The sequence below is a fragment of the Anabas testudineus genome, chromosome 7 (genome assembly GCF_900324465.2).
Source record: "Anabas testudineus chromosome 7, fAnaTes1.2, whole genome shotgun sequence".
Lineage (NCBI taxonomy): Eukaryota > Metazoa > Chordata > Actinopteri > Anabantiformes > Anabantidae > Anabas > Anabas testudineus.
The window spans coordinates 1,161,182-1,187,931 of NC_046616.1; the positions used below are offsets into that span (position 1 = coordinate 1,161,182).

At 40.3% G+C, this 26,750-nt stretch overlaps 2 protein-coding genes across 4 annotated transcripts; one reads left to right on the top strand and one right to left on the bottom strand.

The window, feature by feature from the left end:
* Positions 1-5,066: 5,066 nt before the first annotated feature.
* Positions 5,067-15,015, bottom strand: snx21 (sorting nexin family member 21). Its single transcript, XM_026367544.1, has 6 exons — positions 14,769-15,015; positions 12,402-12,701; positions 11,376-11,572; positions 10,801-10,942; positions 10,343-10,508; positions 5,067-9,555 (listed from the first exon to the last, which is right to left on the bottom strand). The coding sequence occupies exons 2-6, from the start codon at positions 12,691-12,693 to the stop codon at positions 9,033-9,035; spliced, it is 1,320 nt and encodes a 439-aa protein (XP_026223329.1). The 5' UTR covers positions 12,694-12,701; positions 14,769-15,015; the 3' UTR covers positions 5,067-9,032.
* On the top strand, positions 14,994-26,298 carry LOC113167140 (deoxyribonuclease-1-like 1). 3 transcript variants are annotated; one of them, XM_026367545.1, is made up of 11 exons: positions 14,994-15,078; positions 16,078-16,223; positions 20,275-20,443; positions 21,965-22,053; positions 22,334-22,345; positions 23,983-24,069; positions 24,395-24,492; positions 24,585-24,697; positions 24,868-25,025; positions 25,136-25,226; positions 25,448-26,298. In XM_026367545.1, exons 3-11 carry the CDS (start codon positions 20,282-20,284, stop codon positions 25,577-25,579), a joined length of 942 nt encoding a protein of 313 aa, XP_026223330.1. In that variant the 5' UTR covers positions 14,994-15,078; positions 16,078-16,223; positions 20,275-20,281; the 3' UTR covers positions 25,580-26,298. The 3 variants fall into 3 exon arrangements, with proteins under 3 accessions (XP_026223330.1, XP_026223332.1, XP_026223331.1); XM_026367547.1 differs by having other exon boundaries at positions 20,280-20,443; XM_026367546.1 differs by lacking the exon at positions 14,994-15,078 and having other exon boundaries at positions 16,073-16,223.
* Positions 26,299-26,750: the final 452 nt, after the last annotated feature.

Consider the following 26,750-nt stretch of genomic DNA (forward strand, 5'->3'; position numbering starts at 1 on the left):
TGCAGTTAGTTTAGTTTAGCATGAAGAGTGAAGGCAGATAACAATTTGTCTTTTTATTCATTTATCCATGATGAGACGACGTCCCCAGGTCTCTTGATCTCACTACATTAGACTGAGTGGTGCAGCAGTGGTCAGTTCTGGATCCCTGCAGTCTGGAAGTCGCGGTAGATTTGTTAGGGAACACGTTGAGGGGTCGATAAGGCATCAGCTGTTCCACTGTTAACGTTTCAGGACATTACTGTACGCGGCAATAAGAGTGTTGAGACATGTTGTTTCAGTTTAACGCAGATGCATCTTTTACACCTTCACTTTCTGAATACAGCAGAGTAATCAGAAGTCCTTCGAATAATAATATTAATAAAAAAATGTAGTCAGTTGTACTTTCAGCCGTTTCCAGTCTTTATGCTAAGCTAAGCTAAGTGGCAATAGCATCATATTTAACTGAGAGAAGAAAAAGCATATCGTTATAAAATGTCACAATCTTCCTTTAATATCTTTCAGTTCGTGACATTTGTGGAAACCTGTAGATACACAAATCACGAAACCAGCCAGTCATCCAGCCGGTCACATTCTCCATGAGGAAACTCAGCTAGTTTTTCTTTTAATCAGATCCAGATTCTGAATCTAGTCCACCATGTGAACCGGAGGAGGACTGGGTCACTGCTCTATACGACAGTGTACGCCGATACGACGACACACTTGAAAGACGCGAGTGTGGAGATTAATGGGAGAACTGTTAATCAGGGTTTAATGTTAAACTGTGTAAAAATGTGTCGTTTAATGAAACTGTTCAATGCAATTTTGTTAAATATAAGAAAATGTGAATTTATTTTCATATTCTGTCCGAGTTTGTGGGAAAACTAAATCCTGAGGATGGTTTTCAGCTCAGTTGAATATAGTCGAGGATTTTCTTTTTCTAAACCATAAGTGTGTGTGTGTGTGTGTGTGTGTGTGTGTGTGTGTGTGTGTGTGTGTGTGGCCACACCAGACAGAGATTATAAAGTTTGATACTAACACGTCAGTAGTGTTTAGCCAAAGATATTGTGAAACTTTGGTTTGTGGACAATCTAGAAAAACTGTCACTGTAAAATGTACAAATCTATTTTCTAACCACATTAGTTTTTATAGAGTTAAACCTTTATTTTGCCGAGTAGACGACTCCTGCTACTGTGTGTTCTTTACGTCGTTAGTGAACAGTCTGACCTGAGCATGCTGCAGTAACTGATGGTTCTAACATCAGATACTGATAATTCATTTTAAATGAACCATTAATGAGGAAGGAAACACACTGAACATTTGACAAACTCAACAGGGAAAATTAGACTCAATCATTTCAGCAATGATTTTAAAACAGTCATAGAAAAAAACAACATGATGCATGAACCACATAAATAAATTAAAAGGACTCATTCCACTAAAATACACTTTATATTACAGGAAGTGACTGTCGAACTAACAAGAGGCTTGTTTGTGAGCTCAGCTCTTCGTCCTGATCATCTCTGTCCCCACAGCTTCAGAACCTGGAAACCGTCCGTCTTTGTGAAAACATTTAAATTCAGTTTTGTTCTGTTAACATTTGTCGTGTTCTGAGATGGTTTCATCGTCCTGCCTTTTATTTTTGATGATAAATACTGAAGTAAAGACTTATTTTTAAGTTTGAAGCATCTTGGCTGTGTGCAATAATCACTGGTCTAACCGAGGGCCTGCAGTCTGTTGTTGGTCAGCTCTGAGGGGCCGCGTCCTTCTGCACAACTTCACTGTCTTGTGCTCAGGTTCTAACAGTTGTGTGTAGTTTAAATGTGTGATGAGTTCTGGTTGATGTCTCAATCCAGATTTTTGCTCCATGGACCCTGTGACCTCACAAATGTATCTGAAAGTTTCATCATGATGTCTAAGAAGCCGTTGACCCTGAGCGCTGCAGAACTGATGTAAAACTCTGTCAGTGAACTGTGCACATTTAAATATGTTGTGTTCAGTTCAGCTTTCTGGTTTAAAGGGTATTTTAAAACCTCCTTGAACTTGGAGGACTTGCAAAGACTAAACTAAATAAAAACCCATGTCTGAAAACCACAACAATGGCTGCGTGTTACTTTGTTCATCAACAGATAACGGATTCCCATTTAGTTTTACATTTTGAAATGACATTGACATTGTTACACCACAGACATTCGGTTTTCTGTTTTTGCTGACGCAGCGTCCACATCAATTAGAACCTTTCTTGAGAAGATCCAAGTTTGATACTGATTGTAGGGTAAGAAAATGCCCTTCAGATATCAATTCATTATATATATGTTACTTTCTGTAAACTTGTTGTTTCTGCCTCTGCTTTGCTCTGGCTTAAATATTTTCTAGGCTATAATATCATATATATGTATGTAACTGCAAGGAATTCACTGAAACAAACCTGTGAAATTATTTTTCTATATTATTCTATTCTTTATCTGTGATAAACACCAAAGACACAGTTTAAATGAAGTCATTTCCAACAAACATGTAGACGCCGAGCAGCTAAAGAGACAAATCCACAACTGAAAACTCTGAACTTCATATAAACCAGCTGGGATGATCTGGGGAACTGTGAGAACGTGCAGTTAGTGGGGCTGAGAGGCTCTGCTGCACCGAGCTCATAAATTCAGTGTGAGAGGACAGCTGGGTCTGAAAATCTTCCCTAATGCAGCTTTAGAAAATCAAAGCAGGATGTGAAAACAGGCACACGCTCAGTTCAGGGTCTGGAAATGTGTTAGTCCAACTTCACAGATACCAAAAGTAGTGACGAGTGCAGAAACACGTCCACAATAGAAACACAACGTGATGTAACACAACACGAAGACCAGCGAACGGGAAAATACACCATAATAATCTGCATGTATGAATCTTCTGTGATATGATGGTTGGTGGGCTGCTGACAGGTGGAGAACAAACAGTTTGTACAAGCGTACGTCTGTCACAACTAACATCACTGCTGGTTAGCAGCAGATTTGAAGGTGGGAATAAGAAAATGAATTATAGCTGAATTCCATTTGGCTGCTTCAGGTTCAGCTACACAAAGAAGGAACACAGGAAGGTACTTCAACGTCACATCAGGTGCGTGTGGGGTAATGAGGAGACTCTAACCTGTCTCCCATGATGGAAATGTCATGTTTGCATCGTTTGAACTTTGACTGCAGCTCGTTTCATCGGCCCAGCGACTGGAGAATCAGCTGTTTGTCCCCATGAGCCAAAAACTCACACTGAAGCAGCAGAGGTTTTATTAACACTGTTACTACTACAGCCGACCCAATCCATCACCTGAAGATGTACTCACATCCACTACTTAAGTAAAAGTGTCCTTATGACTGAGTAGAAATACTCGGTAACAAGTCAAAGTCCTGCATCCATCAAACTACAGTGTACAGTACAGAGAGGTGCCGTAGGCTCCTCCTGTGAAGTCGGACTCACAGCAGCACCGCAGAGAAATGCACGTCTGAAAGTCTCTGAGTGACACTCAAGCTCGTAACCAAGCAGAGAATTTCAATGATTTGAAGTTTCACAGCTTCTTATTTATTGTAATTTGACAATGACTAATCCCTGGAGGTCTGTGCAGACAGTAGCAGATGGTAGAAGAGGAGGACCGGGTGTAGAGTGGATCGATTTCAAGTTTCGTGCTAGATTTAAATAAAAGGTAAAAGAATCTGCATCAGAAAGAAAATTCCAAAAGTGAAACTACCGGTTATACAAAATGATGAATACGATTTAACCCTTTATGTGCTGACAGCTGCTGCATCAGTAGTTGTAATACTTCCCATCACGCCTCCTGTAAACACTGAATTAAACCATGAGGCTCCTTATATAAGATGCAGGAACAGAGAAAACTGCGCCTGTATCTCCTTCCTGTCAAAAGCAGATACATGAAATGCAAACAGACAAACAGGATTGTGACGATGTTTAAAGATCCGAACCAGCTCTTCAGGATTCTGTGGACACTGAGTTTGGACACAGCACTTTCCACTGACAGCCATGTTGGTGTTTCCGTCTTGCTCCGTGACCGTTGCTATAGCAACTGGTGTTTCACTCTCAGCTCTTGGCCTTGTCACCATGGTGATGTTTTGTGGAGGCTGATGGGACTTATTTCCAGAAAACACTCGTCAGCTGTGCAGAGGAGAGCAGCAGCAGCTGCACTGACTCTCAGTTCTCAGTGAATCCAACCAGTGGAGAACACACATGAAATATTCTAGAATCCACTTTCATGCAGTAATAAAACACTCAAGTCCTCAGAGCCCCTGGTTGTTCTTCTACGTGTGACCTGAGGAATCTGAAAACTAAAGTGCGTCATCGCAGCAACATGAGCTGCAGCTGGGCGACCTCTGCTGGACGGAAGAGTTCCTGTCAGAGCACCCAGAGAAAGACTGATGCTGTAGAAATGAACCTTTAAAAAAGAAGCTGACGCTGCCGGTGCTGCAGTTACTGCATGACTGAAATACTAATATAATGAATAAATAACTGGTGATGTTTTATTATGGACAGAGCAGCTTCGTGACATTTGAACACTAATACGTTAATAATAATAATTCTCTATTATCATATAGTTTTTTCACTAGTTTTTATTTAAATCTACACATTTTTGGAATAATAATAAATTACAGCCCACATAATAATAGTTCTACAGTTTAAATAAAATTTCAACCAATTAGTGCTTAATTAATTCATTACCTGAAAATTTGACCACAATTGTAATAAAATCTGCAGCATGTGAAACACATGAAGTGACGTGAACCATCAGGTGTGAGGAGCTCAGTTTCTATATGTTTTATTAAAACTATCATTATATAAAGTACAAAATAGATATAATAGAATCCAGAAGTTAGAGATATTGTTTTAAGTTAACACATTTCTAAGTAATCATATTAAAATATCAAACTTGTTTCACATGTTGTAATTTTATCACAATTGTGGCCAAATAACCAGGTAATTACATCCAAATTCAAGTTTTAATTTCCTTTACGATGTATTTATTTATTGTTAGTTATGTTTTTCCTTACATTATTTTTAACCTGCCAAACATAAAGAAATCAGAAAAACAAAATCAATGTTTTTTAACAAATTTATTCCATAAAATAGTTTTGAAAATATACTTGCATACAGCTCTATGAAGCAGTCAAATCCACACAGGCTGCATTTCCACCAGGAACACAGGACATTCAAAGTGAGAGTGACAACAAAACCAGTTGGACTGTGATGTGTCAACTGGTTAAACTGGAGTGTAAATTCTGTTCAGTGGAAACCCAGCCTGAGACACAGCAAACACAGAATTCCCCACAAGTAAAAAACACCACATCTCTCATCTGAGAGTGTGAACTCCTATTATTATTATTATTATTATATATATATCAAATGTAATGGAAACTGCTTGTTTTTAAACGGTACACAAAGGATGAAAACCAGAGTCACAGAGGTCATAAGGCTGCATCTGTAAAACCTGTGTAATAAAGTGTCTTCACATTTCACTTCTTAATCGAACAGCTCAGTATATTTTTAGGCTTTTCTCTTACGGTAGAAACATGTTGAATAGTTCATAGTAATTCATTTTCAATTAAGGCAAAAAGCTTGAATCAAAGTGTCGACACTAAAAGCTGCAGAGATTAAACACGTGATTCTGTAAACTGTAAATGACAAAGGAAGAAATGTTCATGATCCTGCATCAAAGTTTATCTTAGTGCGTCTCTCGAGGTTAGAAAACCGGTTCAGATCAAGTCCTGGTTTTCCTGAAAACTGAACATTATCACCTCCGTGAAGGAGGTCACCATGGTAACAGATGCTGCTCTGGAGCAGGTTCAGTTCAGAGGACCAGTTCACTAAGTGCTCCAGTCTGTCCCTGTGTCACGCAGGTTTAAAGACCAAAGCTGAACTGAACACGTGATCCGACAGAGAAGCTGCTAATTGTACAGACGTACGTAAAGCTTTTAGTTAAAGGCGGACGAAGAAGGGCTGCGTTTGTGTCTCTGTTACCATCAGACAGCTGGGTGTTAATTTACCTACAGAGCCTGAGAGAGACGGCACCGGAGAAAAAGGTGTTTTCATCTTTCAAAGTTTGCAAAGTTAGTTACACTAATAGAGAATCATTAAAAAGTGTCCTTTTCTTCCAGGTTTACACAGAGCTGTGGAAACTCCGGCAGAATCTATGTCAGCTACAGATTAAAATACTAATTAACACCACTGACAATGAAAAGAGGTTTCTATTAAACCAAACTTCAGTTGCAAAATACGTTTTGTAGGGAACGTAAGTGCAAGTGGATACAGAATGAGAATATTACCACAATAAATCAAAATACACTGATGGTTAAATGTAAACAGGAAGCTTATTTCTGTCAAAGTATCTCCTAAAACATCCAGTCTTTATTTTCTGGTTAAATATCAGATCTTATCGTGTCTCATTTTTGCTGGTTGGGTTCAGATAGAAACACTGTGGATTGGTTTAAGAGAAAAGCCACTTTCCATTTTAAACAAAACACCATCTTCCTCTAATGTTCACTAAGTGATGTTGATCCCTAAACCGTTGATTCGTGTTGAAAATATAAGGAACAGAGGGTGAATAAGAGAAAAAGTGAGTTTTAGGACAGGAAGTGACGATAGGTCATTTGTGCACAACCGTAAACACGAGTTCATGTTTAGTTTCCCTCAAACACATTTTTTTTTCTGCCAACGTCTCACTGAGTCTGTTTCAACCTGACACAGAGAAAAAGGAACTGAAACTGTCACAGTGTGACTATAATGGGAAGACGAAGCAAGAGGTGACAGAGCTGCTGTGAAAAAGACATCGTAGTACGTAAGGCTGAGAGTAACACGTCTGTTACTTGTATGTTGCTTTTAGCTGAGTGTCTGCAGCGTCTCCACAGACTGTGTGTTTCCTCCAGTCAGCAGCTTTTACAGCTTTTAATCTGTTAAACACAGGATTCCTGTGTAGATCTGTCCATGTGCTTAGTTTATACTGTTCATTCAAGCTCACTGCTTTCTCATTAATGTGCTGAAAACTTTCCCTTATGAACACTCTTCACACACATCTGTTCCACATTTTTCCTGCTGATGTAAACCAAGTCCTCACGTCTATTTTTGTCCCTCACACCGTCATCCACTCCAGGAACCAGAACTGATAAAACCACAGGTCTCCATAGTAACCACATCCGCGTAGAAGCACGCAGCTCGCTGGAAAAGCAGCCGATTTTACCTTGAAGACGAGAATTTTAACGACTGTGATGACGTACTGAGTAGAAGCTTAGTGCGGACATGTGTGAGCAGGGAAGCTTCATCAGTGCTCTTGATAAAGATCACACATGACGCCTCTAATGCCTCTTTAACGGCTGAACGTTACTGGCAACAGGCAAGAATCCCACGCTGCAGGTGCATGTTGATTCACGATTAATAAAGTGCAATAAACTGAAATCTCAAAGATTGATATAATCCTGGATATACTTTGAGAGCAGTTTCATCATAGCTTCGTTTACATTCATTCGTTTCCTTTGTGTTAGAGACTGACCATTGTCTCACTGCTGTCAAATCTACAGCTGATCTAATCATCTGTGAATGTAGCTGATGTAGTGTCCTCTGATTTCACACTCCTCCAGTGATCTACAGAGTTTAAAATACCTCCTGAGAAGGTACTTCTAGTGCCTTTGCAAATGTTATGTTAGATGAGGAAGGAAATTCAGGTCACACCCAACCAGTTTGAGTGAGTCCACAACTACAAAAAACTACAAATGAAGCTTCTGAAACGTCCAGTATTTCTGCTGCGGGGGAAGATGTTGTCCTTTAGAAATATTTATGTCAGAGTGAAACTCTGTTCATCAAAGACGAGACGCCTGAGTGTTTGTTAACTCTCTGCACCAAACCTGTGTTTTCCACTTCATCTATTCACACTCCTCAAACCATGAAATGGTTTTATTTAAAACTTCATCTGCACTTTGCAAACAAAGTTTATTCACTAGAATTTACCAACAATGTCAAAACTAGGACCTGATCTGAAATATTAGATTTAAGATGTGTGATTATTTGAAATAAAAACATCACTGAACCGGTTTAAGGCTTTAAGAGCGGGGCTGAATAAATGAACGACACACTGACGGAGTATTACGACCACTGTTATATACTGTAATGCATAAAAATAAATAAATGAGAATATTGTAGAATAAAGTCAAATATTTCTTATAGAGAAAAAACACTAAGTTAGAAACAGTGGTGATTTTTTCAGACCAGAGCTGCGTTCAGTCTGGGAGAGGTTTTAACGTATCATGTAATCCGGTCTTTGCTGTGACGTTATTCTCATAATGTCCTGACAAACATAACTAATCACATTAATTAATACAAAAACTAAACTACGACATACGTCACTTACTTTTATTAATAGTATTATACATTTTTATATAAATGAGCCCTTTATGTTGTAAATAATTAAAATTATATTCTGACTTTATCAGTTTTCAGTCCAACGTCTTTGTCAAAATAGAACGTTTCTCGCTGTGAAGTGCTACCAAATCTTAATATTTTGACTTTATTCTCAAACTCTCTTTTCTTCTCTTGAAATGTGATATTATCATTTCCCTAAAACTAAAAGCAGAAAACACAGCGGTTTGTAGCTTAGTGATGTAGTGATTGTACTCTGCACTCGGTGTGTAAACCGAAGCTTGTCCTCACGCTGAGGACGTTATGGTTAGGGTTAGGAGTGGGTAGGGCAGGAACATTTGGAAACCCACCAGGGGCAGTGGCTCTTGCAGTGCAGGATGGGACAGCCCTGGTCTAGAACGTGCAACAAGCCAAAAACTGACAAGTTCTGGCAGAGTCAAAAGGACAAACAAAAAGAGGCCGACACATGGTGGAGAGGTGTAAACAGCACGAGTCCAAGGAACTAGAGGTGAAGTCAGTTTGTAAAATGAAGCGGACACAATCGAACCACATTCATGATGGAGTGTTCCCACCTTCAGGGCTGTGATCAGGGTTGGAGTGAGGAGTTAGGGTAAAGGTTGAGGGAATGCATTAATTCAACAGCCGTCATCACGAGGGTCCTAGCCCTCAGCCTCGTTCTCCTGCAGGTTGTATTTGACCAGAAACTCTTTGATGGTTGGCTGATTGTCAAGCCGTGCCCACTGCTCCTCCAGGGGGCGAAGAAGCTCCTCCCACTGCCGTTTGTCTTTTCCTGTCTGCCACGACTGCCGAACCACGGCCCGCAGTAATGGCAGCAGGAGGGGGTGTGGCCTGTTCAAACGTGGCCACGGTTCATCAGTCTGTGGGAGGGGCCTATCAGCAGATGAGTGTGGCTTATCAAGTGCGAGGGACCCGTCGTCTGTGCTAGTCCGAGTCTCCGCGGGGGTCAGGACACGCAGGGCGAGGTCAGAGTGATCCCGAGCCTCCTCCAGCTGGTCCACTTCTTGGAAACACCACGACAGCCCCACCAGAGTGAATAACCAATGGGAAGACGCTGGGGGCGGGGCCTGAGCCTGGTTATCACAAAAAACGGCCCAGCCCAGTTTCTGCTGCAGTCGCTTGGCATTGAGCAATGGACCCAAGGCCTCCTGGTAACGTCCCACCCTCAATGAGAAAGACAAACTCAACTTTGAAACAACCAACAGCTGGTTGGATGATTTAAATAAAGGAGTGGTTGATGAGCACTCATTCGTGAGGTTGTAGATAGTAGTGTTGTTGTACATGTGATCTGTTTGAATCAAACTTCTGTTTTTATGTTAACTATTTAATGGTATGGCAGAACTTGATGAGCAGTCTTTGATTGTGGTCAAATGCATCGTTCTATCTCCGGGTCTATCACCAGGGCTGCGATTCTTCTACAGTTCTTCCTAAACTAATATATGTCTCGTTTCTTTATACTTTAAAACTTTAGAAGAAAGGTTCAAGCTGAAAGTAACAGCCAGGTCATCATTTTAAAAGCGTACATGTCAAAAGACCAATGGTTCTGTTTTTACTCTTCACTGAAATTGAAATTCAGGAACTTAAACTAACCACCTGTTTGAATACACACTAAACAAAGAGGCGTTCAGGTGAACTGCCCAAACCAGGGTCATCAGAGCGTTGTGTAAAATATCAATTCCACCTGAATTGTTCCATCTTAACCTCGTCTTTAATGAGCGGTGGCTAACTCCTGAACTTTATTATTATTACTGATCTTTTAAATACAGCCTGAGAAAATAAAATAGGATTTATGTGAAGGAGATCAATTCAAATCAATCAGAAGAGAAAACCTTAAAGTTCAGATGAATCTAATTTTTTTTAAGTTATAAGTATAATAAGTTAATAATTAGAACTTCATCCTCTCATATGACACTATGATGTTCAGTACAGTTAATATCAGTGCATTAGTTACCTGATGAACACCTGTCCAGTCTGCAGGTCTGTCAGGTAAAAGAACAGTCGGACACACGGCGCCCCCCGCAGGGTGTTCAGTGAGCACAGGTGAGACAGATACTGTTCAAATGCCCGGCTCCTCTTGGCGATTGTCTCTGCCGTGAAGTTCCTATGCAGCTTCTTTCCTGTGGAGATTCCAACAGGTTTCAGTGTTTTAACTTTCCCACATGACGATGGGATGTTTTATTCCTTTACATACAGACCTCACACCTCCACTTATTAAAACTTCATCCATCATGATTTTGTCCTGTCTTAGTTTGTGCTTTTCTTTAAGAAAATTATTTTTGAAAATGTTCCAAAACCAATTTTGTCTGATTACTTTTTAGTTTTAGTAAGCATTAATAATGCTTCTTCAGTGCCCCTCTTTCAACAACATCATGGCTTCATGCTAAGTTCTCTGACATCACTTCTACTTACGTGGGAAACAGACACGCTCCATGTGATCTCCATGGTTACGGCGCAGCGTGGCATGAAGGCGCTGGAAGTCGGAGTATCGGCGGGTGATAATGGCTGGAGTCTTGTCACTGCCGCCGGATTGAATCACGTGGATTGTGTACAGCTGAAGACAAGCAGAGACACAACAGCTGTAAGAACAGCTGCCACAGACGTGCACTGGAACCCTGACGAGATGCAGGTGAGCTGCACGTCAGAACGCAAATATTTAAGTCAGTAAGCTTGAAGATTAACCAGACTTTATCTAGCGAACCTCCCTCATACAAAGTCTGTGTAATGTCTGTGTGAGCCCATGTGTGAAAACAGCATGGAACTGTCCAGAGGATTCTCAGTGAGCCAGTGGGCGTCCCCTTTCAGCTGATGAGAGCAGAGAGGGTGGAAACCTCGGTTTCTCTCCTTCAGGAAACCGGGGTTATAAACATAACACATTGTTTCTAGTCATGTGACGGGTTCTACTTTAATGTGATGTAAACACAACACAATAGATCTTTGTTGTGTGGTTGTTTTTTTTGTTTTTTAGATTGTTTGTTTGAACTCACCACATATTTCGAGGAGCCGTCATGCACCACGCTGGCATCCGTCACCTCAAACAATATGTTGTCCGTCAGTCGTCTCCCTGAGGGGACAGGACTTCCTCCTCCGAGTCCACGCAGGTTCCTCCAGCTGTCCTGAAGCTGCCGGGTCAGCATGGAGGACGGGGAGGGTCCGACTGGAGACACGCCCACAGGACTGATGTCTACACAAGACAGGTGAAAGAAGAATCATGTGACTAGGTATTATTTAACCCAGTCGATGTAAATCTGTGTGTTTGATGATAAATAATTTCCAAAGAGGAGTGCAGGATCCAAAAAGAAATGAAATCAATAAGGAAGACTGAATTCAGAATTCACAATATTGCATGAATTATTAATAATGACCAGTACTTTGAGCTTGTTCAATCACTAATACAGATTAATTAACAACAACAAAGTGTTATGAATGAAATTTAATTTGCTACTACATTTTCTACTTTGTACTTTTTACCAATACAGCAAATTCTATACCCTAAAAAAATCTCTAAAAACTCCAGTCCATTCATTGCAGTGGGAATTATTATTGTATTATAAATTATTATTGTCTATTATTCAGTTTAGACATCAAAGACCCAGATCTGCTTATTCCAGGTGTTTGCTGCCTGTTTTCATTTGACGTTGCTTGTAAATAATGGTAGTTGTGGATTTCTGCACCTGTATATTGAAGTAAAACTGCAGATGCAGGATCTTTACACCCCGTTCCCGTCACAGCCTTCCCACTCTGACTCACACTGACCAAAACTGTAGCATGTAGCTCTGTTTCCTGTAGTCACACAGCAGCAGGATCAGTACGTTGGAGTTTCCTGGTTTTCACCTGTACTGAACTGATGATCTTGGAATCTTAATTACATTTTGGAACTTTCAGCATCACTGATTTAAAGTTCTGAATGGGTGTACGTGTACTTTTGTTTTGCTGATTTAAGAAAATTCAACACGAGTTAAACCTTCTTCACCAAATTCTTTGGGTTTGAATATAACAGACTGGAACCTCACCTGTGCTGCTGATCCCCTCCTCCATCGACTCTCCCAGGAAGTCTGAGTCACTGTCGAGCCCTGACCCATCGCCCTCAGCGCCGTCCTCCACTGCTCCTCCTTCTTCGCTGTCAAAGCACAGCGTCCCCCCAAGACGCTCCGTCACACACTCCTCCTCCTCCAGCTCCGCCTCCCAGCGGTCCTGATTAAACGCCTCCTCTTCCGGTCCGCCCCCCGCTTCCTGTTGGTGTCCCACCCCCTGACCATCTTTAAACAGAGAGCGCTTCAGTCGGTCCAGCAGCCGTGACGCCATGACTCGGGCTGGCCAGGGCAGAGGACAGAGGACAGAGGAGGCAGAAGATACAACAACACTGTTTCTCTATAGTGAACTATAATGTGTCAGTACATCTCAACAGGGATTAAGAAAATCACATCAAGCATCAAGAGTCACTGGTGCTTCAGAATTTTTAGAGGAGGTGAAGTACCTGGTGTAGTTTAATAGTTTTTAATAATGTTTCATTGATAGAATCTGTTTTCATGCTCTCATTTAACAAACTCCACACAAACTTGCTGATATCGTCGTCACTTCCCTGATTAAGGAGCTTCTTGTCTAGTTACTCAGTGTCTCTACAAAAAAACACTTCTTCCACTTAACAATTTCTGATCTGTGCCTCACAACAAAATGTTAATGTGAAGGTCTGTAAACACACTGATCTATATCCAAAACCAACCAGCCAGAGATGGCAGCAGGCTGAGCTGGCTCCAGTAACAGAGCTGGCTGCCTCTCTGAATGGAAATCATGTCACACATAAATTATACAGTGGCTTGCTAAGTCAGCCTGCAGCCAGGAAAACAAAGCATGTGGCGAGAACTAGTCCTGCTGAGCGTCCTCAGAATCCTTCAGTCACAGATACAGAGTTTTCAGCACATCTGGTGTCTCCGTTTAGGAAGTCAGACAAAAGGAGGTCATCAGTGCAGCACAGTAAAAGTTAGATTTACAGAGACTGAGAAAATCTGCCCCACTGGATCAAGTCTGGTTTGCAATTACTCTGACCTGGAAATTATACAAATATATGAACAGAGCTCCTATAAACTACACATATGACAAGATACTGTCTATTAATGTAAAACATTTATAATGTAAAACATTTATTGTATACAGCTACAAAAACAACAGAAATCTAGATCCTGCCAGTACACAATGTACAGTATTACTTTTTACAAGTCCTGTAATGTAATCACGTGGACTAGGCTGGGGAATGGGTTTGATTAAAGTTAAAAACTGTAAAATAAAAAATTATAAATGTTTCACATTACATTTAGGAATCTGTAAACACGAAAACCTTTTAAAAGCTCATTTAATTAACATCTTAAAATAGGTAGATGTGTTGTGCAATAACCTGTTTAATTAAAAGCAAAGTGCTGTAAGCTGTGAGTTTGTCTGGGGGCTTCTTGGCTCTCAAACACTGACAAAGGTTTTCTGGTCCTGAGACAACACGTTCCTTTTCTTTACTAGGAATCAGCAGCGATTGTTTACTTGGGTGAAAGTATTCATACTAAACTAAAAGTATTAGATCAAAATAATTACAGGTGTTTATGTGTTCATCACTTTAATGCTGCACCTGGCAAAAACACACTTTATTATCACACTTTATCAAACTTATTATCTCCTGATAATAAGTTTTTGAAAACTAACTATTAATTAATTCAATGTAGTAGAGTTAAAGTATGAGGGAGTGGAAAATAAGAAATACTTCAAAGTAGTGCTTCAGTAAATGTATTCAGTTACTTTCCACCACTGTGAGATGTGTATTATTAAGTAAAGAATAATTATTGAAAAGAATTCAGGGTAAATACTTAATCTAATCTTAGAGGATAAAAACTAAACACGCAGGTCGTGGGAGGAGAAGAGGGAATTTACGAGCCGTCCGTGAAGGCAGCACACTGGTCAGTTTGGAATAAATCCCTCTAAACAGGTTTTAATGTTTTAAAAAGTGACTGTAAATGAATTTTAAATGTGTTTTAATGCTGTTAGTGCAGAACAGAGTGTAAAGTTAGCAAACGGGCTGAAAACGCAGCTTTTTAATGTTTGACAGTGAGTAAAGTTGGTGATATTAAAGTTTAACGTTAGTTAGTCCACTGTAGTAAGTTAACTTTTAATACCTGCTGAGAACCGGTTAATTAACTAACTAACTAATTAACTAATTAACTAACTAACTAACATCTGTACATAAAAGACTACACGGTAAAGTTAAAGTGGACTCTTCACATTAGCGGACTAGCTAACGTTAGCTAGCAGCTGGAACCGTTAGCAAACAAGCTAACGAGTTTGTTTACGTTACTGTGACGGTGTCGGGTTCGGTTTTACCCGAGGTTCGGAGGACTCACCCGGACCCGCTCCTCTTAGTCCATCTGAGCAGCTACGGATAAGGTGGGGAGCTCCGGGTGAGAAGCTCGGAGCTCGGACCGTCCAGTCGGCGTCTCCCGTGTCCGACAGCTGACGGACGGACCGTATCCTGGCTCCTGACACCGTCTCCCGCTGCAGCACACGGAGCAGCAGAGGGCGGTGGAACCGAGGGCTGAGCCCGAGCTGAGCCCGAGCTGAGCCCGAGCTGAGCCCGAGCTGAGCCCGAGCTGAGCCCGAGCTGAGCCCGAGCTGAGCCCGAGCTGCACACGGCAGCAGATCGTCCACCCCCCGGTCAGTGCACCAGAACAACAGACACTAAAGCAAATAGGAATGATTCATTAATGAATGACTTGTTCACATTGTTCTCAGTTTCAGCTTCTTTGAATATGTAAATTTCAAAACTAAATCTAACCAGCTAATAAAAGCTGAGGTCTTATTATTAATGATTCAGTTCAGCTCCACTGTTTTAAACCTATTTTCTATTAATTACTAGAAATTCAAACTGCAGTAGAGGTTGTAGAAGTACTACTACTGCTACTTTTGGAACCTCTCTACAGAACCTTTATTCATGAGACACGTGGAACAAATGTGGACTAAACCTTCCTGTTATCAACAGATAACTGCGTCTTCTACAACACGTTCTTAGTACTTGAACCTGAGGAAGGTGTTAGAAGTGGTACTTCTACTTTTAGTGAAGTACATCTTTACACCACCACCAGTGGTGATGCTCTACCATGAGGTCATGTGCCTTTTAGATCGTGGGACAGTTTATTAGGCTGAAAGGACAAAATCAACACTGTGTATCTGCATGAAATTAAACAGTATCTCAAACACAACACAGAGGTTTTGTTGCTAATTGAAATCTAAAAAATATTTTTAAAATGACATTTCTATCAATGTGTTATGAACGGGAAGCAGACGGTCACACGTGAGATGATCTTGAAATTAGATTTAATGAAATGATCTACCTGGAGAATGGATTTCACAGAATATTGGATGGATGCAAATGATTCACATCAGACGCCAACATTTGTGATTTGTGATGCTGACTTGAAGATACGTATCAGAACATGATAAAACAGGTGTCATGTTGTATAACCAGCAATGCTGTGGAAAACAGGGCTCAGAGTGTATGGTTATGACGTCTTGTGATTCATGTCTGAACTGGAGTTTAATCACTGTAAAAAATGTTGAGCAACCAGGTGTCGGTGTGAACTGAACTTTTATTTTTAACTGTACATCATCCAACAACAATTACCAACTGTCCTGTCTTCCCCACGGTCCTTAAAGGCAGCAGTCATGGAGGGTGGGGCAAACCCACCTGACACAACCAGGAAGACGCTGCAGAGTGAGGTCAGCAGGTAAGGTTCTCCACCCTGCAGCAGCTAAAGACAGTCAGCGAAGACATACGGTCGCTCCCAGGCTCACCTGAACAGGTAAGAAAACCAACATTACCAGTATCTGTACTGGTCTGAACCAGTACCGCCTGCTGGGCCTGGTCAGTGTGTGTGTGTGTGTGTGTGTGTGTGTGTGTGTGTGTGTGTGTGTGTGTGTGTGTGTGTGTGTGGAGAGTTTCTGTGGTTGTTTGAGTGTTTAAAGATTTGAAGAAGTGTTTGTGACAGTGTGTGACCCAGATGAAGGTGTGGACACTCTTGTTTTTACTGCTCACATTTCATAAAGATTACAAATCATTTATTTTCTGATTTACTCAACATGACTCCATGTTTTTACGAGAGCACCTTGTGTACCAACTGTAACCGTGTCTTCTACTTTTACAGAGTTTAAAATGAAAGTTTGTTGTCTTAGATCAGACTGAAACGGTGTCTGTGACTCCTCATGTCATTTAGTATTGTCCAGTGTCTGTATACAGTTTTTAAAAATAAGGGTTTGAAAAGACTTAACAGCATGGCTGACCTGAGGTGTATAAAGTACACAAACTAAAAGTTCTAAAGTAAAAACTCAAAATTTGACTTGAAGTAAAAAAAAAAGTGAAAGTAAGGAAACTGTATTTTAACTGAGCAGAATTTGACATAAATGTAAAAGTTGATTTTGTTTCACAAATTCTCAAAGATGGAAATTCAGATTAAATCATGTTGTTACCTGCAGACTGTGGAACAGAAACAGTAGTTGATTTAATCACTTTACAAGTCAATCTATAAATGATCCATCAGCATTTGTATTAACATATAAAGATCGTTAAAAGAATCTAATGCTGATTAAATGAATGTGGTGAAGTAAAAGTACAAGCATCTGAAAATCGTACTTAAGTACAGTACTTCCACCTCCGACCGTGTGAGAGTCGTCTTCCTCTCAGACAACAGAACCTCAGCTGAGCTTCATTGATACCGAAGGTCAAACAGTGGAAAAGGAAACAGACTGTAACACCTTTTCAATTTAGATGAAGTCAGAAGTTACACACGGTTACGTTAAACGATGATATGAGGATCAGTCTTAAAGTTTCCACGCTCTCTTATTTCAGGTGAATTGAAGCCGTCTTCTCATCTCATTCTGCAGAATGTTTGCAGCCTTCATATGAAAACTGCAGAGTCTTACTAACATGAGATGTATCACACCAACAAACCAACAATCATTTAACCTAATGCTGTGTACAACTATGCTCACTGGACAAATGACTTCTCCACTGGCTGCATTTATGCAGTACACTTTGAATTTGGTAATAAGATCAGAACAACCTCAGTTAGCTCCTCTTCACAACTCTCCACTATTGTTGTGTGTGATTTGTGGGGGTGACCTCCTGCACATTTGGAATATTGACTGATCAGCTGTTGAGGGTAGCATCTGTGAACACGTAAACCCCCAGTTAACAGCAGGATCAGTGCACGAAGCCTTGTATTAAAATGTGTAAATCATGTGACCGCTGACTATCTGTTGTTGAGAGAGTTCAGGATTAATTGTTTGTGGCTGCTAATGACTGCTTGGATGAGGAAACAGCATTTTCACATATCGTCAGTGCACTGAGAAGTCAAACGGTGAATCATTATCAGTTTACACACGACATCACCAACAGACCTCTAATCAATAAAGTACGAGTCAGATGCAGTGTTACTTTACCTTGAAAATAAATTTACACTGAAATCAAACGACAGGCACTTTCATATCCAGCTTTTAGACCTGTGTACATGTTCCTGGCACCACCTCCTGTACTGTGGAGAACAGTTCCAAGTAACAGGGTTACTGAGTCTTTACTCTCAGAATCATTGTGACTTGTGACAAAGCTTCTACTGACCAGACTGAAACTTACTGTCTCCGGTTTTCTGAAAAGAGTTAAATCAATAAAATGCGCCCAGTGAGGCTCCTGGACTTCAGGTTAAACACCTGGCTTGTCAACATTCCTCTGGATGTATAGGTATCTGACCCACATCTGGTCACAACTAGAGCTGTGTGTCATTGTTGTATGATGGTATTTCTTTGATTAATCTGTGGACCTTAGAATTCCTCACAGTGACTTTAAGGTTATAAAACAGTAAAATAGGCACACGTGATACTGTTTTTGTTTTGTGCTTGAAAAAGTAAGAATGAATCTGTGGTGTTTGACAGCAGGAGGCTGTCAGCATGTTTAAGACTTTAATTAATACAGGTGAACTGTGCTGTAATAACAGGTGTGTTGGGCAAAGTTTGATTCCCCGTGTTCCCACAACACAGTTTCAAGTCTGATAAGACAACAGCGCGAGCCACAGCCTCCTGTCATCAACAAAACCTTAATCATAGCCTCAGATGGTTGGTTTTAATCCATCTATCCATCAATCCGTCTTCCTGTTATTGTGTCCTTGTAACATACATGCTGATACGTTTTGTTGCAGCTGAATCAGGCGGAATCATGTGGAGACATTGTGCTGTTGAGTGTTTGAACAGAAGTCACTTTACCGGTCCTTCTACCTCCAGGACTGGGAGGGGCTGAGAAAAGCTGACACAGAATTAACTGACTGATTGCTGGACTAAGTGATTATCTAAACCACAGACTAATTGTTGTTGGTAACTAATCTGACCAAACTGCACAGCTTCATGTTAAAATGACTTCTTGCTTACTGCCACTTAGGAAACATCTGACTGAATGTTAGTGCAGTTTCTGCAGTTTCAGGTTCATGTCTGTGATTTTTTTTTAGGGTTTCTCTAAATGAAGTTCATCAATCAGGATCCATTTTTATAATAATATATAATAATACAGACATTCAGTGCAGCACCATCGTTTTTCCTGCTATGGGATGTTTATATAAGGTAGGAAGGGTGGTTAAAGCTGTTTCTATTTTAGATGTAGCCCAGAGAAAGTTAATGGACACACAAGACATAATAACTTCAGTTTTTGCAGCTTTAATAAAAAAAGGAACAGTAAAGATTCCAAATCCGTCATGATAACTAGGATTCCTGGAGAGTGCACAGTTCAACACACTGTTAAATGTCAACAGCACGTGGCCGACTTCTACATCTACTCCTGTCATGTCTATTATTTTACACGATGGACATGTCACCAGTTTTCCCACAGACTCTCTGATCGCTCCACATCAAAACAAAGACTTTGTGGCTTTCCAGAATAACCACATCTTACTCATGACTGCCTCCCGGTGACAAACATTGTAATGGCAAGTTGGTCATTACACTTTTTACATTAAATAAATAAATAGAAATGTGACACAATGTTCACAATTTGACCAAAAAGGTCTTTGGGAGATTTTTTACACAAAGTAGAAATTTGTATTCTATTAAATTTATCACCCAAAAATAGATTTTTTGAGCTTTTTAGCTTTGTAAACTTAAACATTCAGTAGATTTATATTCAGTATAGGGTTATATATGTATTTATTTATCTATATTTATCATCTTGTCATTTAGAACATGAATGTTAGGACAGGGTTCCCAGTAAACCTGTCCCTTTGGCCGTTGCTGAACAGTCACGCTCTTTCTTTCCTGCAGCTCCTCAGGTCTGAACATGCTCACCCGCCTCCATCAGTCCAGTCAAACCACTCTTTAGGCTCATGTTACCTTCACGTTCACTGATCATTCTTTGTTTATTCTTTAAAAATAGCAAATGAAGGTGTCAAAGTTCAGACTCAGTTTAGTTAATAGTTATATCTCTTACTGGTCTTCCTGCTGTGGTTCTCTGCTTTATAAAACCGGTTCTGTCTGCTCCTCTGCAGACTCTGTTAAACATTTCCCTCTTGTTGGCTGCGATCGTGTTGATTCTGTAGAAGTTGTTTCTCTTGTACAAACTTGTTGTTTGTTGTTTGCTTTTTGTTTTTACCACCTACTGTTTAAGTTTCTGAACACAGACACTAAATCAGTTTCACCTACTCACCTCATTCTGTCGGCGTACACGTTTGTAATATTGAGAAAGCTTGTGGTGTCTAACTGACTAACTGTGTGGAACATAACGAACAGTAGTTCCTAATCAGTATTGGCCAAACAATATTCTTAGAAATAAATGAAATAAATAACTTGTTATGGCAGGTAATCTGTCTTTTTTATCCCCAGTCCAGCCATGAGGTGGCGCTCTCCTCACAGTCCTTTCCTGCTCCTCTTCATCTCTTTGCTCACTGTATTCGTCGGGAGAGTCACAGGATTCAAGATCTGCTCCTACAACGTGGGGAAATTGACCCCAAAGAAGGCAGCAAACCAAAGAGTGATATACACTATAACACAGGTAGGACACACACACACAGACACACAGACACACACACACACAGACACACACAGACACACACAGACACACACACACAGACACACACAGACACAGACACAGACACAGACACACACAGACACAGACACACACAGACACAGACACACACACAGACACAGACACACACACAGACACACACACACACAGACACACAGACACACACACAGACACACACACAGACACACACACAGACACAGACACACACACAGACACACACACACACACACAGACACACACACACAGACACAGACACACACACAGACACACACACAGACACAGACACACACACAGACACACACACACACACACACACAGACACACACACAGACACACACACACAGACACAGACACACACACACAGACACACACACAGACACACAGACACAGACACACACACAGACACACACACACACACACACACACACACACACACACACACACACACACACACACACACACACACACACACACACACACACACACACACACACACACACACACACACACACACACACACACACACACACACACACACACACACACACAGACACACACACACAGACACAGACACACACACACAGACACACACACAGACACAGACACACACACAGACACACACACAGACACACACACAGACACACACACAGACACACACACACACACACACACACACACACACACACACACACACACACACACTGTGTTCTGTTCTCTCTTTTCTTTAAAAACTTCCTACTTTCCACGTTGTTTTATCTGAAGTAGTTTGAGTGGCAGATTTCATTGTAAGTAAATTTGAACTGCTTTGAATTGTTGAACTGTTTCCTCAACTGTTATTTCCAAGAACAAACTTTATTGACCTCAGGTAAAATAATATTTATTGTTAAAAGGAGCTGCACTTATTAAATTGGTCGCACAATTGATCTTCAGTATCCACATTCATGTTTGTTGTGGAGACATTTTATGAAACAGATGGTGATTAGCAGAAAAATAACAAAAATAAAATACTTAAATGTAGGAGCAACATATAAAACAAATGTGGGATGGTTGGATAAGAATCATCGATGCATGTCTTTACATTCGTCAGTAGTTTGTGAATTTCCTCCGTGGATTGAAAAACAAAGGTTTATCTAAATTAAAAGTCATTAAAATGTATTAGTTTATTTTATTTGACTATTTAATCTGAATCTGCAAAGTAACTACAGCTGCAGGTAACTGAGTACAAAGTATAAATTTCCCTCTGAAATGATGTAGTAGAGAAAAAGTATAAATTATCCTCATAAGAAGGAAATACTCAAGTAAAAGCAAGTGAAAATGTACTTTTTGTGAAGATTTGACTAAATCTGCTTAGTTACATGGCACCACTGAAAAATGATGTTCATCAGGCTCCTGTTGTTCTTGCAGATGTTGCTTTATTAGGTTATCGGTCTAAATAGTGAAGTCAAATGTTGTTTCAGTTTTTGTTTCTGTCTCTGTGTTTGTGTGCAGGTCGTGTCCCAGTGTGATATATGTCTCCTGCAGAATGTGATCGATCCTGAAAGTAAAGCCACTAAGAATCTGGTGCACGCTCTCAGCAGGTACAGTGAAAACTACTAAAGCAGGTCACACTCTCTAACTAGTACTTCACTCTGTTCATATTCTAACTGGTTATGAAATTAAAACATATTTGTGCTTTCTACAATAAAATGTTTCTTTATTTAAGTTGATATCTCTTTTTCTCGTGTTTAACATGTTTCATCATTGACAAAACTTAAAGTATTACATTTCACAATTTTAAATAAACATACAGTAACATTAACACTGTTGAAACCACCTCATGTATATTAATACAAGATGGTGATTGTCTGCTTCCAACAGGAGAAATGACAGGTAGGGTGGTGTCAAATAATGAATCATTTGATTCAGCTTCATTTACCGTCTTTTACTAACGCCTGGAATTCAAAGTAACACTTGGTATCAGCCAGACCTGTTCCAGCAGATCAGACTCACTTCATCAGCATCACTTTAATAATCATCAATCGTATTCGTTACTTGTGAGAAAGAGACTGAATAATCCAGATTTTTAGGATGATTTAATTGAACTTTTATTTAATATAATATAATTATAGCTTAATAAGTGTGTTTTAGCCAGAAGTTAAAGGAACAGTGCAGAACAGTTTCAGATATGCAGAATATGTTGAGCCTGGCTGAAGCTAACAGTAGCTCCATGAACAGTGAACGTCCAACAACTCGGCAGTACCTGATTTACATGATTAATCCATAACAGGATTAAAAACAGAGACGTTCAGAGATGACTGCTTTTCAACAGTGGGGAAATCACAGTATCAGGCTTATCCGCAGCTTGTGCCTCTCATGTATTACGTAATACAGTAGTACAGTAGTGCTTCTCCAGATACTCCAGGGAGCTGTACATGGTCACTGTTTCAAACTAGTATTTAGTTGTCAGTAACAACATGTAGTGCAATAGAGAGTGATATGACATAAATACTGATTGTGATCAGCCCCTCACAGAGGGGCTGGGGGGCTGTACAGTTTGATGGTCTCAGGTAGAAAGGAGCACCTGATGTTGATCAGTCTCTGGCTTAACCAGCTCCTCTGTTTTGTAGTTGAAGAAGGATTCTGGGAATACCATCACAATTTAGCTGAGAGTTGTAAAAATAACTCCACGAGTTGGAAACAGTTGCTCTATTCTGCTTTATGGGGTATCCAGAGAGTTAGCACGGAGACTCAAATGGATGTAAGGCACAAGAGGCACAAGCTGGAGCTTTGTCAGATTAAACACTGTCTGAAGTCAGCTGTTAATAAACCAAGCTGACTCACGTACAGGATGGACTGATGGACTGATGAGGATGTGTTTGGTTTGTTTTGCTTGTCCAGCATGTTCTCATCCCAAAGTGTCACTTAGTGATGCTCCTCACAGTCTCCCCTGTCTCCAGTCTTTGTGCTAAGCTAGGCTCAACATGTAGCTTCCTTACTTCCTTCCATACTGTAGTTTTTAAAAGACAGATCCAGGTGGTGCTCAGGAGGATTGTCTGTCTGTTGAAACTGCTCTTGTTGAGAATCGACTAAGAAGACTAACATAAAATAAGGTGTTATTTATGGTGATACTAAATCCTTACATTGGCTTTTGTGTGTGTGGAGGAAAGAGGGTGGTGCAGGTTTTATATAGAATCCTAAAAACATTGTGAGCTCTTATGGCTTATGGCTTATTATCTGTTGTTCAGCAAAAGTTGATCAACATGAAGGGAAATGGAATTTATCATAACTGGTCAACAATTGTCTTCAGCTGAGCTACGTGTGTTTTATCTGGCTGCAGGGTGTTTCTGACAATCACAGCATGGTCCTCCATGATTGAAAATCAAAAAGCAAAAAGTTGTTAAACTGCAGAACTTCTTGTGTGGACGCTGGGTTTGGTGAAGCTGCACAGACTTTTATCCATAAAGGGCGTCTGTGTTACTGACACTGTGTTGTAGTAACCACCAGTTTCTCTTTTACGCTTTGTTGAGGTACGGGAAGAGCTCCTACGCCACAGTGTCCAGTGGAGGTCTGGGAAACTCTACTAATGACATGCAGCAGTATGTTTTCCTCTACAGGTATGACTGTGATTTATGATACAGCTCATGATGTAAAGGCTCAATTTGTGGAATGAAACTAAAGAATATAAACCTACTAATAATAAATGTAAGAGTAATAAGCCAGTGTCACAGTGATGGTAAAATAGTATTACTTAGATTTCAGATGTAAAACTTTGTTTAGTATGTGAAGCAGCATGTGTGATTAAAAATAGAGACAAATGAACAAACTACCGTCACTGTAGACACCTTTTAACTGGTGTATAGTTTTATTCTCAGTACAGCATTGTGCTCAGGGTGTCGGTTTCTTTTTTAAACCTTCTCATTGTATGATCTCTCCGAACAGGAAAAACACGGTGAACATGACCGGTCATCATCAGTATGAGAGCAAAGGGTTCTTCCTGAGAGACCCGTTTGTTGTTAAGTTCCAGAGCAACAAAACCGGTCAGTGGACACTCACATCATTTCAGCACCACAACGATCAGCAGAATTGACTTTTACATCTGTTTGTCTTCTTACTTTGTTTAATCCCACAGCAATCAAGGATTTTATTTTGGTTCCCCTGCACAGTAACCCCAACAATGTTGTCAAGGAGCTCAACAAACTCTATGATGTCTATGTGGAAGTCACCAATAAGTGGAAGAACACGGTGAGGAAACAGGCTTTGATTGATAGAGAAGGAAAGACGACGCAGTCGGTATTCGTATGAAGCAAGTTTGTCTCTCAGTTCATCTCTGTGGATTAGACGCTGTAATCCAGATTGTAAGAGTAAACAACAACAACTGAACGTAGATACTGTTCGTCTGTGTGTCTGAGTAGAATGTGATGTTTCTGGGAGATTTCCACGCCGACTGCGGCTACTTGAGCCGATCTGACAAGAAGAACATCAGACTGTACACCAACAGGATGTTCACCTGGCTGGTCAAAGACAGAGTGGACACCACGGTCAACAGCCAGATGAGCTGTGCTTACGACAGGTACATGCCGCAGTGGGAGAGGAAATACTCTGTGTTACTGCATATGTTTTATCTTTGTGGGTTTTTGAGCAGCAGGTATCATCTTTTATCTGCACTCTCTCTGTTCTCAGGATCGTGGTGTCTGGGAAACCCTTCCTGAAGGCGATCAAGCCATTGTCGGCACAACCCTTCAAGTTAGACTCCAAAATCCCCAAGGCCATGGTATTACTGCCTGACTGAGGCTTTTTTAATGATCTAAGGTTCCGATTTTTCCAAAGTCATCAGTATAAAATGTGCATGCCATTTGTTATGCAGTTGTTATGTTTTGTGTTAACTACTATTCTCTCTAGAACAACAGCATCTTGACTTAATTTCAAATCCTAATCTTAACCTTACACACTGTTATTCTGGAGCTACTTGACCCAGTTGCTTCTGTCTGCCAGGTGCTGGAGGTGAGCAACCACATGCCTGTGGAGGTGACCTTAAAGAGCTCTGCAGGTCTCCTTCAGGCTGCGTCTCTGCTGATCCTCCTCAGCGTCTCTGCCATCGTTCAGTCCTTCCTGTCTGCTCTGTGATCGTGTGGTGGAGTCTTAGAGCTCGAAATGTTCCAAAACCTTCTGGTGCCATTTAGAAGATGCCAAAAGCAACAACGGAGAGTTTTATCAATTTTTATTGTTAAGGTATTTAAGCAGGTAGATTTGTCTAAAGTAAGTGATGGTGGCAGCTTCAAGCTTGTTGTTTTCAATATACCGACTTTGGTTGTTTCAGGGATTTGAAGAGTTTATGGACACAGTTTATTTTAAAATTACAGCTTCAGTGATTTAACTATTAAGACTTGATGGGACAGATTGGGGAGAACCTGCGCCACCCTGCAGATCCTCCCCTGATTCTCCCTTGTCTGTGTGAGGATTATGTTGACATAGTTTTAAATCATTTATTTAATGTAACATAAACAGGAACTAACTGCCAGTGTTTAAAAGCTGAGCTTTATTTTTGTTGGACCGTTTCGTTTTATTCACATTAACAAACGTAAAGATTCAACTTTGAATAAACATAAATATTAACAGTAATAATCTGTGACGACAGTAGTAGTTTGTTAATGATTCATAAAAAAGACACCGTCTGACAGGTGGACGTTTTTAATCCAGGTGATTCCTCTTCTTTGTTTTTTTTTTTTTTCTCATCTGTCTGTTGCCACCTCAGGTCTGTTCGATGCTGTACAGAAACTGATGTACATATTATTTGATTACATATTTTTTTTATATTCAAATAAATTTTTATGCTGAAATGAAAATGCCTAAGATGTTGTTATTGCATGCCGACTGTACATCCAGTCTTGTTTAAACTTTACTGTGATTTTATTTTATCATTAAAATCTGTTTATACCATCAGAACAACTGCACAAGAATCTTTGACAGTAACATTTAAGATTTTAAACTGCTGGTCGTTAATTAATTTCATAAGAAACATCAGAAGGAAACTAGACTGGTTTCTGTAGCTCCGTGTCCCGGCTGCAGGTGTCGCTGCAGCTCTGAGCTCCATGTTTCACAACACGAGTTTCGACCAACGAGGAAGAAACGCTGCTTCCTCATAGCAGAGATCCTCTATTGATGCGACCTCTCACTAAGTGGTGGTAAGTACATTTACTTAAGTACTCTGAGTTCTCTAATATTTCCATTTTACTTCTACTCCACTTCAACTCAGGTGGAATATCGTAGTTTAACCGTACTACGTAAAGCTTTGTGC